Here is a 15,996-nt window from a genome sequence, read left to right on the forward strand (position 1 = left end):
TCAGCTGGTGACACGTGTTCAAAGGGTAAGGAAAAAATTGTATACCCTCAGGATCCAGGAAATATCCCCCCCCAGCCGACCTTTATCGACGCCCGGTATTTACCTTCATCTGCTCCAGACGGCCCGCCAGGTTTTGGGCCTTCTAAGGTTCCTCCTCTTCTTATGGGCCCGTCTATTACTGGGCCAATCATCCAAGGTCCAACAGATCAGAATTGTTCTTCGGGCCACCTGCAGCTCGCCCAGCAATTAACTGGTGTTATGGGTCACTCTTCTTCGGGCCTTACCTTGTTTGGGCCCTCTGCACTTCACTTCTACCATGGGCCTAGCTCCATCTTCTCTGATGTCTCTGCTCGCGACTCTGAAACACTGCTACCGTCTCCAGCTGCCTTGCCGCGTGATCTGCCAGTAAGCCAGCCCTTATCCTCTCCTTTCTTCAATGATAATATTGGATCACATGGTATTTCTCAGCATGCTTTTCAACCAGATTTCCCACATTTTCCCTTTTCCAATCAACCTCAGGTTTACACTAATCCTATTATTTCCCTCCCACCGTCCATTGTCCAGCCTTCCCCTCATCCGACACCTAAACCTAGTGCTTACAAAATTCCTAATATCATCAAATCGTCCCATTCCCGGCCTTTTAGGTCTTCTCCCCGACTTCATCATTCTCAGAGGACTGCTACTGCTTCGATGGATCACGGAATTATTTCTGCCTCGGTTGCTCAGGATTTAGATGGTGCTGCAGTATATCCCTCTCCACTTTCCGAGTTGAGTAAGGTGTCTGGAAATAAAAGGGTTGCAGTTTCGGATCTCTCTGACCTCTTTCCAAAACCATCTCCTTCTACTCGGGTTGACACAGTGGGCTTATTTCCTTCAACTGCACCTTTGTCTAGAAAGGTGTATAAGGCCGGGAAAAAATCTAGAAGTGTAACTCAATTGCTTTTGTTGGAAGCAGACTCACTTGTAGTGGCTAATACCTCTGCTCCCCTTGAGGCGGCTGGCTTGGCCATGCCCCCTCCTGATATATGATAACTTTTTCCTGGAATTGTAGAGGGTTGTCTCAACCCTCTACAATTCGCAGTCTTAGGGTTCTTGTCAAGAAGCATAATCCTGATGTTATATTTTTGTCAGAAACTAAGGCTGCTCCTTTTGTTACTACCCCATTTTGCATCAACTGGGGTATACTTTGATGGTTCATGCTCCTCCCTCTGGCTTGCAGGGAGGCCTTTTACTTGCTTGGAAATCTGATGTAAATATTGTTACTTTTTATGTCTCTTGTAATATTATATGTGTTTGGCACTATTCGGATGATCCACTTGTTAAATGTTTGCTTACCTTTGTATATGGGCCTCCTTACAAGAATCTTTGCCCAGCTTTTTGGAAGATTATGGATAATCTTGGGGTTTCTTATAATGAACCATGGGTTTGCATTGAGGATTTTAATTCTATCACCTCTCCTGATGATAAATTTGGGGGTCGGGCTTTTGACTCTTTCTCTCAAAATCTATTTGCGGATTTCATGGATGGCTTTGGAATGATTGATTTGGGATTTAGCGGCAATCCGTTTACATGGTCTAACCACCGCCAAGGCTCTGGCTTAATCAAGGAAAGGATGGACAGAGGTGTTGCAAATTGTCACTGGATTCATTATTTTCCATCGTATTCGGTAGTTCATCTCCCAGCACATAGCTCTGACCACTGTCCCCTTCTTTTAAATACTAGGCAACTTTCACCTTCACTTCCTCGTTCGTTTCGTTTTGAAGCGTTTTGGACTAGGGATCCTACATGTGGTATTGTTATTGAAGAAGCTTGGTCTCCTTTTATAGCTGGTTCTCCCTCTTATTGTCTAATAAAAAAACTTAAGCTAACAAAGGAGGCTATCAAATTTTGGAACAAGCATTATTTTGGGAATATTAAATCTAAGGTGGATAGAACTCTTTCTTTGCTTGATGAGGTTCAACAGGCCCATCCCTCGGATGCCAATTTAGCAAAAGAGCTTCACCTTCAATCTCTGCTGGATGAGTACCTTCTTCAGGAAGAGTCTCTTTGGAAAACTAAATCTCGAGAATTATGGCTTACGACTACAGATTTGAATACCAGATTTTTCCACACTAGCACTATTATCTGCCATCGGCGAAATTTCATTTCTATGCTACAAACCCCGGGTGGGGGTTGGATTTCTGATCGGGCTGATATTGGTATCTCCTTTGTCACACATTTTAAGGAGTTGTTCACTTCCACTGATCCGCTTCTCTCTCCTGCTGTATTGGACCTTTTTAATCCTGTTATTACAGACACTGACAATAATCTGTTGTGTGCTATCCCCTCTGAAAAAGAGATTTATGCATCACTGATTAGTTTGGGTAAGGAAAAAGCGCCTGGTCCTAATGGATTCACTACTTTATTCTATGTCAAATATTGGGACTGTATCAAGACTACGGTACTGCTGGCTGTTGATAATTTTTTCGTTTCTAACACTTTGCTTAGAGAACAGAATCATACTTTTATTGCTTTAATCCCAAAGCGATTGGGAGCTTCTGCTGTTCATCATTTTAGGCCTATCAGTCTCTGTAATATTATTTACAAAATTATCTCTAAGCTCTTGGCAAACAGGCTCAAGCCCCTCTTATCGAAGATCATTTCTCCATTTCAGACTGCTTTTGTACCAGGTCGTCATATTCAGGATAATTCTATTCTTTCTCATGAGATGCTTCACTCTCTTAAAAACAAAAGGGGAAGAGGTGGCTTAATGGCTGTTAATATTGATATGAAAAAAGCTTTTGATAAAATGGAGTGGGGCTGCCTCCTTATTATTATGGAAAAATTAGGGTTTCATCCAAGTTGGATTAATTGGATCCGGATTTGTATTTCTACTTCTTCTTTCTCTATTCTACTGAATGGATCCCCTTTTGGTCTTTTCCGGCCTTCTCGTGGTTTACGACAGTGTGATCCACTGTCTCCTTTTCTCTTTATTTTAGGTACTGAGGTAATTTCCAGACTCCTTCATCAAAGTCTACAGGGATTTAAGATCTCAAGGAGATGTTTTCCTTTAAATCATCTTCTTTTTGCGGATGATCTGATTATCTTTACACATGCCACCTCCTTGGAAGCTGGTATTATTAAGGATTGTTTGGCTAAATATAGTCTTTGGTCGGGACAGACTGTTAATATGGAAAAATCTAATATTCTGTTTAGTGAAAATACTGCTGCATCTATTAAAGCCAGTATTTTGGATATCATCCCCTATGCTGCGACTCCTACTTCTGCTAAACATTTGGGCCTTCCTATGTTTTTTGGCCGTTCTAAACAATATCCTTTTTTGGATATCCTCGAAAAGGTCAAGGGGAAAATAGATGGATGGAGATCTAAAACTTTATCACAGGCTGGGAAATCGGTCTTGCTTAAAGTAGTAGCTTCTTCTATCCCTTCTTATGCAATGAGTTCTTTTCTGTTTCCTGACATTCTTTGCAATCGACTAGATGCTGCTTTCAGGAATTTTTGGTGGGGTTTCTCGGTCAACAAAGCTCATAATCTTTCTCTAAAGTCGTGGAAATCGATTTGTCTGCCAAAGGATCAAGGTGGTTTGGGTTTCCGTTTGATGAAAGATATTAATGTCTCTCTTATTGCTAAGCTTGGTTGGAAGCTTCTTGTTAATCATGATGCTATTTGGATCCAGCTCTTTAAGGAAAAATATATTAAATATGGATCTCTTCTCTCCTATCCTCTTAGCACAGGTTCCTATATTTGGAATGGCATCACTTCTGTTGTCCCTTTGCTTAAATTGGGTGCCTGTTATATACCTCATGCTTCAAGTTCTCTGGCTATTTGGAATTCGCCGTGGATTTCTACTTTACCCAATTTCCAACCTGTACCTCGCGTTTCGCGACTCTGTTTGGATTATCCGTTGGTGATTTCGACTCTTATCCATCCACAATTTTTAACTTGGAATATCCCACTACTTATTTTTCTTTTTGCTCCGGAAACAATTTCAGAAATTCTTAAAATCTCTACTAGAGCTACGTCTGATTCTCTTATTTGGACTGCATCGGCTTCAGGGGTTTTCTCTTCCAAGACAGCCCATCATTTATATGTTTCCTCTCGGCCCGCTCCCGTATTGCCTGTTCCTCCTTGCAGTTGGAAAGGATTGTGGAAGCTGAAGCTCAACCACCGACTCAAACTTTTCCTCTGGAAAATGGTCTGGAACATCATCCCCACCAAGGATCGAATTGCTCAGTCTATTGTATCTTCTCAAAGGGATTCTTCCTGCTCTTTATGTTCTGCTTCAACAGATTCGCAGCTTCATCTTTTTTTCTCATGCCCTATTGCGCGGGTCATTTGGAGAAATTCTTTCTGGCCATTGGATATTACAGCCCTCTGTATTTCTGAAATTTCTGATTGGCTCAATGTAATTCTGCATCCGGGAACAATAGGTATTCCATCTGACGATTTTCATCTATTTTAGATTTTTGCAATGGTAGCTTGTGATCGTATCTGGCACTCTCGTAACAAAGCTCATCATGATGGTTGGACTCCGAATGCTTTATCAATCTCAGCTGATGTCAACCGTACATCTCACACTCACTTCCGGGCTTGGTCAAATAAAATTTCTCCTGTTCGTCAGATTTGGACTAAGCCTGCTCCTCTATGCTTCAAAATTAATTATGATACAGTTATCCGTAGGAATTTCTCAGCTCAGGCAGCCGTTTGTCGAGACTCTACGGGTGCTATTATTCAAGTACTGACAAGAATTAGTCCTTTATGCACCCCCTTGTATGGAGAAGCAACCGCAGCTCTTCTTGCAGCTACATTGTGCTCATCTATGGGACTGTCCCATGTAATTTTTGAAGGTGATTCTTTAACTGTTAACCTCGTCATCAATAATCCTACGATTACGCAAGACTGGCGTATTTCATCCATCATATCGGAGTTTCTTTCAACTATTTCATCCACTACTAGATGGTCTACTAGTAACATCAACCGAAGTGCAAACTTCTGCGCCCACTATGTGGCTGATTGGGCCGCGACTAGATTTACCTCTAGCTGCATTCCCACCTCTGTTTCGTCATTTAGTTCGCTCATTCCTCCCTGTTTTGGAATGGATTTTTCTTTCTCTTTTAAAGTTCCTTGAATTCTTCTTGTAAGTTAGTTACTGTTGTACTTATAAAAATAAAAAATAATAATAATAATAATAATAATAAAAAATAAAAAAAAACATCTTCAAATATTGTCATATTATGTTTTTTTAAAAAATAAATAAATTAAATAAAGTAACATCATTACATCATATACAACCTTAAATATAACAAAATTTAAATTACAAAATGAATCACGTTGGAACATATTCCTTTCAATGCTAACACAATTAGCATCAACTATCAAGCATAAGAGCGAGCAGCATCACTATTTCAACTCAAATCGTTTGCCTATTTTCAAAAAGTGGGAGGACAAAAGTTGCAAAAAGCGGATGACTCCAACATTTTGCAGTTACATCAAAGTAGTAGCTAGCTGTTGGACGAATCTGTACTGCTCTGAGGTTTCCAACGTGATGACCTAATTAGAAACACATCCACCATCCAACGTGGTGACGCAAATCTACTAGTCAACCCATCTGTATATTCAGTTGTACTTTGCAAGATCTGAGAATGGTAGTTATCAATTATTTGTAAATTTGAGTCACCTCAAACGAGAGAGAGAGAGAGAGAGAGAGAGAGCCGGACATTCACAATCTGAGTCTTTGATCGATGACGAGGTTTCCTTTACCATTATCAACTGATTGCAAAATCCGAGAAGAGCTGAATATTATATATGAAACTCTTGTAACGAGTCTTTTAAGTCACAAAATCAATAGTGGACATTCATCATGATTATTAGTATTATAATGCAGATGTATCCCACTTTTGACATTAGAGATCAATTTCAATGCCCCCAACAGATTCAGTTTCAACAGAACTTCAATTCCTCATCAAATAGTCATCAATGGAATATCCATCATGATAAGGATTCAATGATTTTGTAGAACTGTACGTACATTAATGTAATATATATCTTCACTATTTATTCATCAAAAAAAAATATATATATATAAAATATAAAATATCTTCAAAATATGTCAAGCTGGGGATCGAAGGCATCGCCGGGACCAACCCAGGCCCAAAAAGTCTAGCTAGTTTTATTTTGCTGATCAGGCCAGTTTTTTCAAGACTATATATTTCTCAAGGCAATTAACCAGAATAATTATACCACCCTTCCTCTACTAATCCTAATTAATAAAAATAATTTGGTGCTAATGTGGACAAACTCATAAGATTCCAAGACCCACCAGACACTCCGAGGAGCACGGAATATTTTATTTCGTAGGTCAAACAAAAGGAAATGGATGGAAAAAAATTAAAAGAAGCTGGATTGCAGGTGCACATGGACAAACTCATAAGATTCCAAGATCCACCAGACAAGCCGAGGAGCACGGAATATTTTATTTCGTAGGTCAAACAAAAGAAAATGGATAGAAAAAATTAAAAGAAGCTGGATTGCAGGTACACATGGACAAATTAATTAGTACCTCTTTTTCTTCTTATGAACAAAGCTAACACTATACTTCTTGATGGAATAAACAGAGAAAAATTTCCTAGGATTTATGCAGTCGCCAATTACTGTTCTTACCGCTAAAATACCACATGGTGCATGTTTTTAATTTTCACTTCCTTTGTGGAGGTTTTATAATTATAACTATGGATGTTCATGCATGTCTCTTTGTGACTTTGTCTCCCTCTCTCTATAACCGGCATCAACAATTACTTTGCAACATGTCAGTTTCTCAAATCGGTGTTTATTCAAACTTGTAGGGGTTGAACGATGAAGTTGGTGTCAAAGATTTTGGATGCCAACCCATGAACATGAAGAATCCGAGACAAGGAGGATTTAGAGCCACCTATTTCATCTTTGGTAAGTAATTCAATGCACAACATGACCATTTTCAAATGAAAATGGCACAGGGCACAGAACACGTACAAGCCATAATCAGAATGTTGGACTCATTAACGTCACTATTTTATATCTTGCAGCGATGATGGGGCTGGATAACATAGGCTTTGTGGCTAACATGGCAAGCCTGGTTCTATATTTCTCGTTCATCATGCACTTTGATCTCTCTGGCTCTGCAACAACAACCACGAACTTTTTGGGTACAACATTCTTGCTGACACTCGTTGGAGGGTTCATCTCTGATACCTATATGACTCATCTCAACACTTGTGTACTCTTTGGTGGGATTCAACTACTGGTAAAGTTTACTTCTCTAAGTAGAAACAAGCATCCGATCCTAGCTCAACCCTTGAAATCAATGATATATGCTTTGGGGTGTTATACTTTCAGGGATATATGTTGCTTATAATTCAATCCCATTATCATAAACTGCAACCTGAACCTTGTGGGGAGACAACCTGCGTGCATGGTACAAAAGCCTTGCTGTTTTATGCTTCGATATGGTTGGTGGCACTTGGAGGAGGTGGAATCAGAGGCTCTGTTCCAGCTTTAGGCGCTGGTCAGTTTGACGACAAGCACCCTGAAGAACGCAAGCAAATAGCCACCTTCTTCAATTTGTTTCTGCTTAGCATTACCATTGGGGCTTCTATTGGTGTAACATTTGTGGTGTATGTCAACTCACATCTTGGGTGGGACAAAGGTTTTAGCATCTCCATGTCATGCGCATTTGTTGGTCTTGTCTGTCTTGCATTAGGAAAGCCATTTTATCGTGTTCGGGTCCCCGGAGAAAGTTCGTTGTTGAGAGTCTTACAGGTATTTTTGACCTAATATCATATTAAATTATCACTTATTTTAAAAATCTTAATCGATAAGAGAAGATGAATTTAATCATTTAATTTATATTTTTACTAGCTCTAGCCAACAAATGGGCTATTAACTCCATGTAGAACTCATTTGAGACGATATTCCTTACAGGTTTTGGTGGTGACAGTGAAGAACTGGAGGGTAGACGTACCCAACTCGGACGAACTATATGAGCTACGCGATCGCAAGTCTCTTTCAAATGGAGAGCTCATCCCCCACAGCAACCAGTTCAGGCAGGATTTCTTAGCAAGCAATTGTTATTAAAGTTTATAGACCTTTATGTCGTCTAACGAAAGGACTAAATAATATGTTAAATGATCACTACTTATTTCTAAAGAATGTGAACGTACTGATCGGACTTATATGTTTGGCTAGATTACTAGACAAGGCGGCTGTTCTGCCAAAAGGCACGGAGGCAGGAAAATGGAGGGTCTGCAGCGTAACGCAAGTGGAAGAAGTGAAGATTCTGACAAGGATGATGCCCATTATTCTAAGCACCATCCTCATGAACACATGTTTAGCCCAGTTGCAGACCTTTTCCGTCCAACAGGGGACCATCATGAACACACACATCCACAGATTTGATGTCCCATCAGCCTCAATTCCCGTCATTCCTTTAGTTTTCATGTCGCTTCTCATACCCGTCTACGAATTTGCCTTGGTGCCAATCTTGCGTAAAATCACAGGCCACCCCAACGGCATAACCCACTTGCAGAGAGTGGGGGTTGGGCTTGTCCTCTCCGCAATCTCAATGGTTATAGCAGGCATCATAGAAGTGAAGAGGAAGCACGAATTCATCCACCACAATCACCGAATCAGCCTCTTTTGGCTGTCTTTCCATTATGCCATCTTCGGAATTGCGGATATGTTTACACTCGTGGGGCTCCTGGAGTTTTTCTATAAGGAGGCCCCTGCTGGCATGAGATCCCTTTCCACTTCTTTCTCCTGGCTCTCTTTGTCCATCGGCTACTACTTGAGCACCGCGTTCGTTGAGCTCATAAACTTGGTCACCGGTAAGCTGAGTAAGAGCAAGACGGGGTGGCTGGAAGGGCGTGACATGAATAAGAGCCATCTGGAGCGCTTCTACTGGTTCTTGGCAGTTCTCAGCATTCTCAACTTTGTTAATTACGTGTTTTGGGCTAAATGGTACAAGTACAAAACGGATGATCCGATTGATGAAGAAATGCTACTCAAATCAAGCCAAGCAGGCGGCGCAGATCAATCATTATCTGCTACTATTACTACTACTACTATGAGCTTTATATCCAAAGACCAAGAGCAAGAAGATCAGAGAAAGAATTGAGTTAGGTTAAGTAATCTTACGTACATGCATGACAACTTAACTCGACCACCATTTCTGAAGGTTGAGCAAAGTAGTCATGCATGTCCTAATAAATTATATATTTCCTACATATTTATACAATCCTTCCTCCTCCCCTGCAATCCAACAAAATGGTTTGTAGTTCTCTTTTTTGATAATATATATGCTCTATATATTAATAAATTAAGGACTTTCTCATTACATTTGAAGCGTTCATGAATGGTGGCCAAGATTTACAAGGCATTAATTAATACAGAAGGCTTTGTGAATCTGTGATAATAAATCGCAGGGGTTCTAGACTGGAATATTGTCTCGTTGGACATGGCAAAGTAGAGCTAAATCTAAGGCTGGGCATCAAATAAGCCAAAACCGACCAGTCCGATGCTACCAAATAACCTGAATCTACTAGGTTCGACCTATTTTTTGAGGTTGTCGATCGATCAGTGAGGGAGGAGGAGCACCAACCACCGTGGTATATAAATGGTAGACTTTCCACCGAAGGGCGGCTCAATAAATATTGAATCTTAAGGCAAAAGTTGGAATTTAAAATGATCCTTTTTTACTTTAAAATATTAATATAATACATTTTTATATTAAATACAGAAAAATTAATTTAAAAATCATTCTTTTAGCTTTTTGGAATATATATTACTAATTAAAGTTTCATGTTTAAGTTGTGTTAATTAGTATATTTTTTTTAATAGATTATATGACTAACCCTACTTACAAATTTAATATAAAAAGCTTTTTTTTTTAGGCCTTTTATAAATTGGAGGCCTTAGAGCATCTGTAGTGAAGTCGGCAAAATTTCAGCTAATTTTGACGAAAAATATCACTTTTGTTATTTTAGCTACCTAGTTTTCAAAAGCTCTAAATATCAAACTCCCCAAATATTCTCCACTTTAAAATAAATATTATTTTTTAATAACTTTTCAACCAACAAACTTTCGGACTCTTCTAGAATTCAGTCCTCCCTTTCCTTTTTCTTCTCTTCCCTTCTCTTCTCTTCTTCTCCATTTCTTGCCTTCCTGACCCGTCGTTTTTCTCTTCTCTATGACCTAAAATAGAGAGATGAGAGACTCTGTGAGAGAGAAGCAGATACCGAGAGAGGAAAAGAGACCTGAGACTTGAGAGACCCAGCTCGATTGTGGAAGACCCGTAGCAATCCGACGAACACAGAGACCCACATCCATGGGTCGTTGGCCAGAACCCATCTCCGATGGACGTGAGGTGATTTTCCGGTGAAAATCGGGTCAATTCCAGTGGGTTCCCGATAGGTGTTTTCCGGTGACTTGAGATATGACTTTTGATGAATTTTCTAGGATTAAACAGAAAAATCTTAAGGTAATTTCTTGAGTTTTTTATTTGGACTATTATTGATTAATTTGGGCTATTATTGATTAATGGTTTTTAGTGAACCGTGTGTATTTTTTGTGTTGATCTCCCTGTTCTGGCTGATTGTATTTCTTGTGTGTTTGCTGTGATATTTTCAGTCGTGGTCCCTGTGATTTCCGGTTGTGGTGTCTCCCCTGTGATACTTTTGGTGTTGATTTTCTGCTCATCAACGACCTTGGTGTTGATCTTCTGCTCATCCCGTGAAAATGGAATAAAAAAAATAAAAAATAAGAAGAGACGATCGTGTTTTCCCTTGTCTCATCAGACGAGGGTTTCTGACAATCAGCAAATGTACTGTAGATGTAGAGAGTTTGTTGGATACGAGATTTTGAGCAAAATCGTCTGATTTTGGTGATTTCGTCTGTTTGACGACTTCACTACAAATGCTCTTAAGTGGTAGCCTAACTCGCCTAGCCATGGAGCCAGCCTTGCTTTCTACTCACAACCTTCTAGTGGCGGAGCCAGGAATCTATCTTAGTAGGGGCGGAATTAAAATAATAAAATATAATAATAAATAATTTTTTTTGTTCTTTTTATATAGTATATTTTTATTATAATATATAAAAGTGTGGTAATTACAATTCAAAATATAAATTATAGCATAATATATGTATCACAAAAAAAATGTATTTATCAAACTTCATAAATATATGCTGTAACGACACACCACAACGACACAATATTGTCCGCTTTTGGCTCTTCCAAACCAAACTTCCCAGGAGGTCTCCCATCCTGGTACTGCTCTCGCAGAAGCACGCTTAACTGCAGAGTTTTGATAGGTTTATTACGGCTTTAAAACGCGTTGTGTCAAGAATGGTGCGTTTATATATATAAGCACATCCACATTCCCAAGCGATGTGGGACATTACAATCACCCCTTTCTTGGGACCCAGCGTCCCCGCTGGCGACTCTCATGGGATCACCCATTCTTGGCATCCCGGCGAGTGCCCATTGACGACCCTCATGGGCTTGTGAACGCTCCCCCATCTCAGGTTGGGCAATGGCTCTGATACCATTTGTAACGATCCACCCCCAACGACACAATGTTGTCCACTTTTGGCTTTCCCAAACCAGATTTCTCAGGAGGTCACCCATCCTAGTACTGCTCTCGCAAAAGTACGCTTAACTGCGGAGTTCTGATAGGTTCATGATCATCACGACTTTAAAACGCGTTGTATCAAGAAAAGTGTGTTTATACATATAAGCACATGCTCATTCTCAGGCGATGTGGGACGTCACATATGTCAAATTGATATATCAGTTAACATGTAGGCACTAATACAAAAACAAAAACAAAAAAAAACAAAAAAAAAAAAAAAAAAGTAGAAGAAGAAGAAGAAGAAGAAAGAAAATTACAAAATACAAGGTGTCGAAAATTGCATCCTACACGCCCTAAAATTGCTAGTACCGTAGTAACGTGTAAAGAAAGATTTGAGACGTGTCTGAAAACAAATGTTAGGATACTACTAAATGTACTATAAGGGCTTACAAACTGACATGTCAACTACTAAACTGACTTTGACAATCCATATGGCTCATGAGTGCCACATAATCTTTTAAAAAAAAAAAAAAGAAAGAAAGAAAGAAGAAGAAGAAGAAGCAAAGTAATTAAGGGGTGACTTGACCACCCTTCCATTTTATACTTTTAAAGTTTTAAGGGGTGGTTAGCCACTCCCATGGTTGCTGACCACCCTCTTAAGGTGAGAAGGTGATTGTTCTTCCCATCAAACTCTAAGGGATGGTTGCATCACCTCTAAGCCATCGAGACAATTACTACCACCCCCATGAGCCAGATTTTGTGGTTGCGACCACTCCCATGAGCAATTGCTATAATTACGACCACTTCCCATGAGCTAGATTTAGTTGTTACAACCATACCGATATGGTGGAAAAGAGTGTATCAATTATGGTTTGCACCATAATAGAGCTATCGGTTTGTTCTGCACCAAATCTAGTGGTTACAACCACTCCTCCTCCCCCCCCCCAATTTGGTGTGGAACAAATTATACAGTGAACTGCGGTGGTTGGATCATATTGTTGATTATAACTATTTCATCATATTAGTGTATAATTGAATGACTAAATTTCTCGTAATCTATCAACATAGCATTTTCCTCTTGAAATAGGTTGCTTAGGAACAGAGTATCTGCTCAACAAGCCCGAGAAAGGAAGAAGGTATATGTGAATGAACTGGAATCAAGAGCCAAAGAATTGCAGGACAGGAACTCCAAGTTAGAGGAGAAGATCTCAACTTTAATCAACGAAAACATCGTGCTTAGGAAGGTGAGAGATATCCATCCCTTCTCTCATTGTTGCATTTGCATGTTACCTATATGTATATGCAGAGAAGGAGAGGGGGTACCCCGAGTAATGCTACATGTTATACCCATGTCCCTCTTGTGTCCCTCTAAAAATGAGGTGGCTTTTAAAATCACCATTGAGCTTGTGATTGATTAAAATTGAATTTTGATCACATGGTGATTTTAAAAGCCACATCATTTTTAGAGGGACATGGGTATGACGTTTAAAATTACTCAGGTACCCCCCCCCCCCCCCAATTTCTTGAAAAAAAAAATTTATAAGGATGAAAAAAAAAAAAAAAAAAAAAAAAAACAATTCTAGCCCATTGGCCCCTTCTCAAATGATGTTGGCCCTTACCCAATTAAATTTTCTGCCTTAACCAAATAACCCTAAAAAAAATAAAAAATAAAAAAAATAGGCCCTCTTAATCTACAGATTTGCTATAAACATCAAATGTCGTCGTCAAGCAATTTTCTAGCCAAACAACTGAATCAAGAATTTTTAATATTTAATAAAAAAAAACTAAAACAAGAATACCTCTTCTCCACTACTCAGTACTCTCCTCCACTACCTCTTCTTGAAATATTGAATTTAATGGTTTCATATAATGAACAGATTGCTGAAGTAATAGCTAAAGCTCCAAAAAAATGCCTCTTATACATCACCAATGAGAAAGAAAGAAATTTTATATATTTTTTCAACCAAAGTGAAGGAGACAATTCGCAAAGAAATTGGTAATGCGAAGTTTTGCATAATGGTTGATGAAGCTCGTGATGAGTCAATGAAAGAGCAAATGGCTATAGTTTTAAGATTTGTCGACAAAGATGGTTTTGTGTGGTAATGTTTTTTTCGGGTTGTTCATGTCGCTAATACTGCGGCACCAATCCTACAAAAGGGCATATATTTTGTATTGTCTCAACATAAGCTAGCCATTGAAAATATTCGAGGGCAAGAATATGACGATGCAAGTAACATGCGAGGTGAGTGGAATGGGTTGCAAGCTTTGATTTCAAATGATTGTCCATATGCCTACTATATTCATTGTTTTGCACATCGTTTGCAATTGGCATTAGTAGCGGCATCAAAAGAATTTATTCTTGTTCATCAATTTTTCATTAATTTGAATTCTATTGTTTGTGCCTCATGCAATCGATTTGAAGAATTGCAGATTTCTCAAACTGCTGAAATTGCTTACCTGATGGAAAATAATGAGATTGAGAATGGAAGGGGACGTAATCAAATTAGTACTTTACAACGGGCTGGAGATACTCGTTGGAGTTCTCACTTGAGATTAGTTTCTAGCTTGATCAAAAATTTTAGTCCAGCTTGTGAAGTTATTCTTAAAATCATTGATGTGAGAACTACTTCTTCCCAACGAGCAGAAGCAGATTCAGTTTATCAGGTAATGACTTCATTTGAATTTGTCTTCATATTGCATCTCATGAAAGAAATGATGCAAATTACTGATCATCTATGTCAAGAATTGCAATCAAAATCTCAAGACATTTTAAGTGCTATGAATCTTGTTTCATCAACTAAAGCATATATCCAACAATATAGAAATGATAAATAGGATGATTTACTTACCAATGTAATGTCATTTTGAGAGAAACGCAATATAGATGTCCCAGATATGAATGCCCGTTATGAGAGGCGAGGTCGAGCTCGTCATCAACAAGCCGACTTTACAATTGAGCAACATTATCGAGTGGATTTTTTTGTGCCTCTATAGATTCTCAATTGCAAGAATTAAATCGCCGATTTAGTAAGCATGCAGTAGAGTTGCTTATTCTCGGCTTAGCTCTTGATCCTCGAGCCGCACGTGAATCTTTTAGAATTGATGATATTTGTCAGTTGGTAAACAAGTTTTATCCGCAAAATTTTACTAATCTTGAAAAGAAACAGTTGGAAATAAAACTTAACCATTATAAGCATAATATAGTTCAACATTCGAGTTTCCAAGCACTGTCAAATATTTCTAAATTGTGCCAATGGTTGGTTAGTACCGGAAAATCAGCTATCTACCAACTTGTTTTTCGAGTTATTGTACTTGTGCTTACTCTTCATGTTTCTACCGCAACTACAGAACGAGCATTTTCAGCTATGAATATTGTCAAAACTAGGCTTCGCAACAAAATTGAAGATGAGTTTCTAACGGATTCTTTAATGGTGTACATCGAAAGAGAAGTTACTGCTACAATTAGCATAGATTCAATCATAGATGATTTTCGGGATTCAAAAAAACGGCGAGTTCCATTTTAATTAGTGTTTTGGATGAAATTTGATGTATTATGAAACCCTTATTTTCTATAATTACTTTTGTTTAATATATATATATATAATTTATTTTTATTTTTTTGGTTCAAAAATGCCTTAGCCCCTGCTCAAAATACTTTCTGGCCCCGTCTATGTGTATGTATATATATATATATAATTTAAATTCATTCTCCAATAGGTTCTTCTGAACGCCAGGCCTAAGAATGATGAAAGTACTGAGTTGAAGAAGGATCAGTTTGGCAAGAGCTGACAAGCATAAGGTCATTTTGTTTAGGCCTTTCGAGTTATATGATTTTTGTTTAGGATTCTCAAGAGATCATTTTAGACAAGAGTAATGCTAATTAAAAGCTGTATCCTCGTTTTACTGGACTAATGTAGTGATGCTCATTAGTCCTTAGATTAATTCTTGTTAAAAAAATATCTATATATCTAAGAGAAATTGACGCCGAAACAGAATAACGATTATTCTGTAGGCTAACCAACAGGTAGTTTGCAAGGAAGAAAAAAGTAAATTCACCCCAAAACAGAGAGAAAACTCTGAATTTTGATAAATTATCAATAACAATAAGCTGTCGAAAAACGCCCACAAGCCAGGCTTAAATAGCTGAAAATTAGGTTTTAGGAGAATTTTTACCAAAAATAGCAAAATCTCGAAAACCCTACTAAAACGAAATACGTAATAAAATAAGTATTTTGTCGAAAATCTGGCCCAAATCGGGCTTAGAATCACCTCCTAAACAATAAACGAAAAGTTATCATAAATGGAAAAAAAAAAAAAAAATATATCTAAAATTAGGGTTTTGACAAGGAAAACAGAGGATTTTGGGGCTCGAAACAAGGTGCACCGAGAAAAGCTC

The 15,996-nt window shown here is 38.5% G+C and overlaps 2 protein-coding genes across 3 annotated transcripts; both read left to right on the forward strand.

The window, feature by feature from the left end:
• The first annotated feature begins 1,189 nt into the window (after positions 1 to 1,189).
• Positions 1,190 to 5,128, forward strand: LOC133860622 (uncharacterized). Its single transcript, XM_062296196.1, has 2 exons — positions 1,190 to 4,430; positions 4,479 to 5,128. The coding sequence occupies exons 1-2, from the start codon at positions 1,190 to 1,192 to the stop codon at positions 5,126 to 5,128; spliced, it is 3,891 nt and encodes a 1,296-aa protein (XP_062152180.1).
• A 1,450-nt stretch (positions 5,129 to 6,578) lies between these two features.
• LOC133851638 (protein NRT1/ PTR FAMILY 4.5-like) lies at positions 6,579 to 9,370 on the forward strand. 2 transcript variants are annotated; one of them, XM_062288163.1, is made up of 6 exons: positions 6,579 to 6,677; positions 6,843 to 6,942; positions 7,062 to 7,279; positions 7,372 to 7,794; positions 7,957 to 8,078; positions 8,221 to 9,370. In XM_062288163.1, the coding sequence occupies exons 1-6, from the start codon at positions 6,675 to 6,677 to the stop codon at positions 9,146 to 9,148; spliced, it is 1,794 nt and encodes a 597-aa protein (XP_062144147.1). In that variant the 5' UTR covers positions 6,579 to 6,674; the 3' UTR covers positions 9,149 to 9,370. The 2 variants fall into 2 exon arrangements, with proteins under 2 accessions (XP_062144147.1, XP_062144138.1); XM_062288154.1 differs by having other exon boundaries at positions 6,629 to 6,711.
• The last annotated feature ends 6,626 nt before the right edge of the window (positions 9,371 to 15,996 follow it).

This window comes from Alnus glutinosa, chromosome 1 (assembly GCF_958979055.1).
Source record: "Alnus glutinosa chromosome 1, dhAlnGlut1.1, whole genome shotgun sequence".
Lineage (NCBI taxonomy): Eukaryota > Viridiplantae > Streptophyta > Magnoliopsida > Fagales > Betulaceae > Alnus > Alnus glutinosa.

Bases quoted from the DNA above. Each gene is read 5' to 3' on its own strand.
- LOC133860622 (XM_062296196.1), top strand. From the start codon at position 1,190: ATGGTTCATGCTCCTCCCTCTGGCTTGCAGGGAGGCCTTTTACTTGCT. The intron at 4,431-4,478 runs GTATTCCATCTG...TTGCAATGGTAG, and splicing joins TCTGCATCCGGGAACAATAG to CTTGTGATCGTATCTGGCAC.
- LOC133851638 (XM_062288154.1), top strand. From the start codon at position 6,682: ATGTTTTTAATTTTCACTTCCTTTGTGGAG. The intron at 6,943-7,061 runs GTAAGTAATTCA...TATATCTTGCAG, and splicing joins AGCCACCTATTTCATCTTTG to CGATGATGGGGCTGGATAAC. The intron at 7,280-7,371 runs GTAAAGTTTACT...TTATACTTTCAG, and splicing joins TTGGTGGGATTCAACTACTG to GGATATATGTTGCTTATAAT.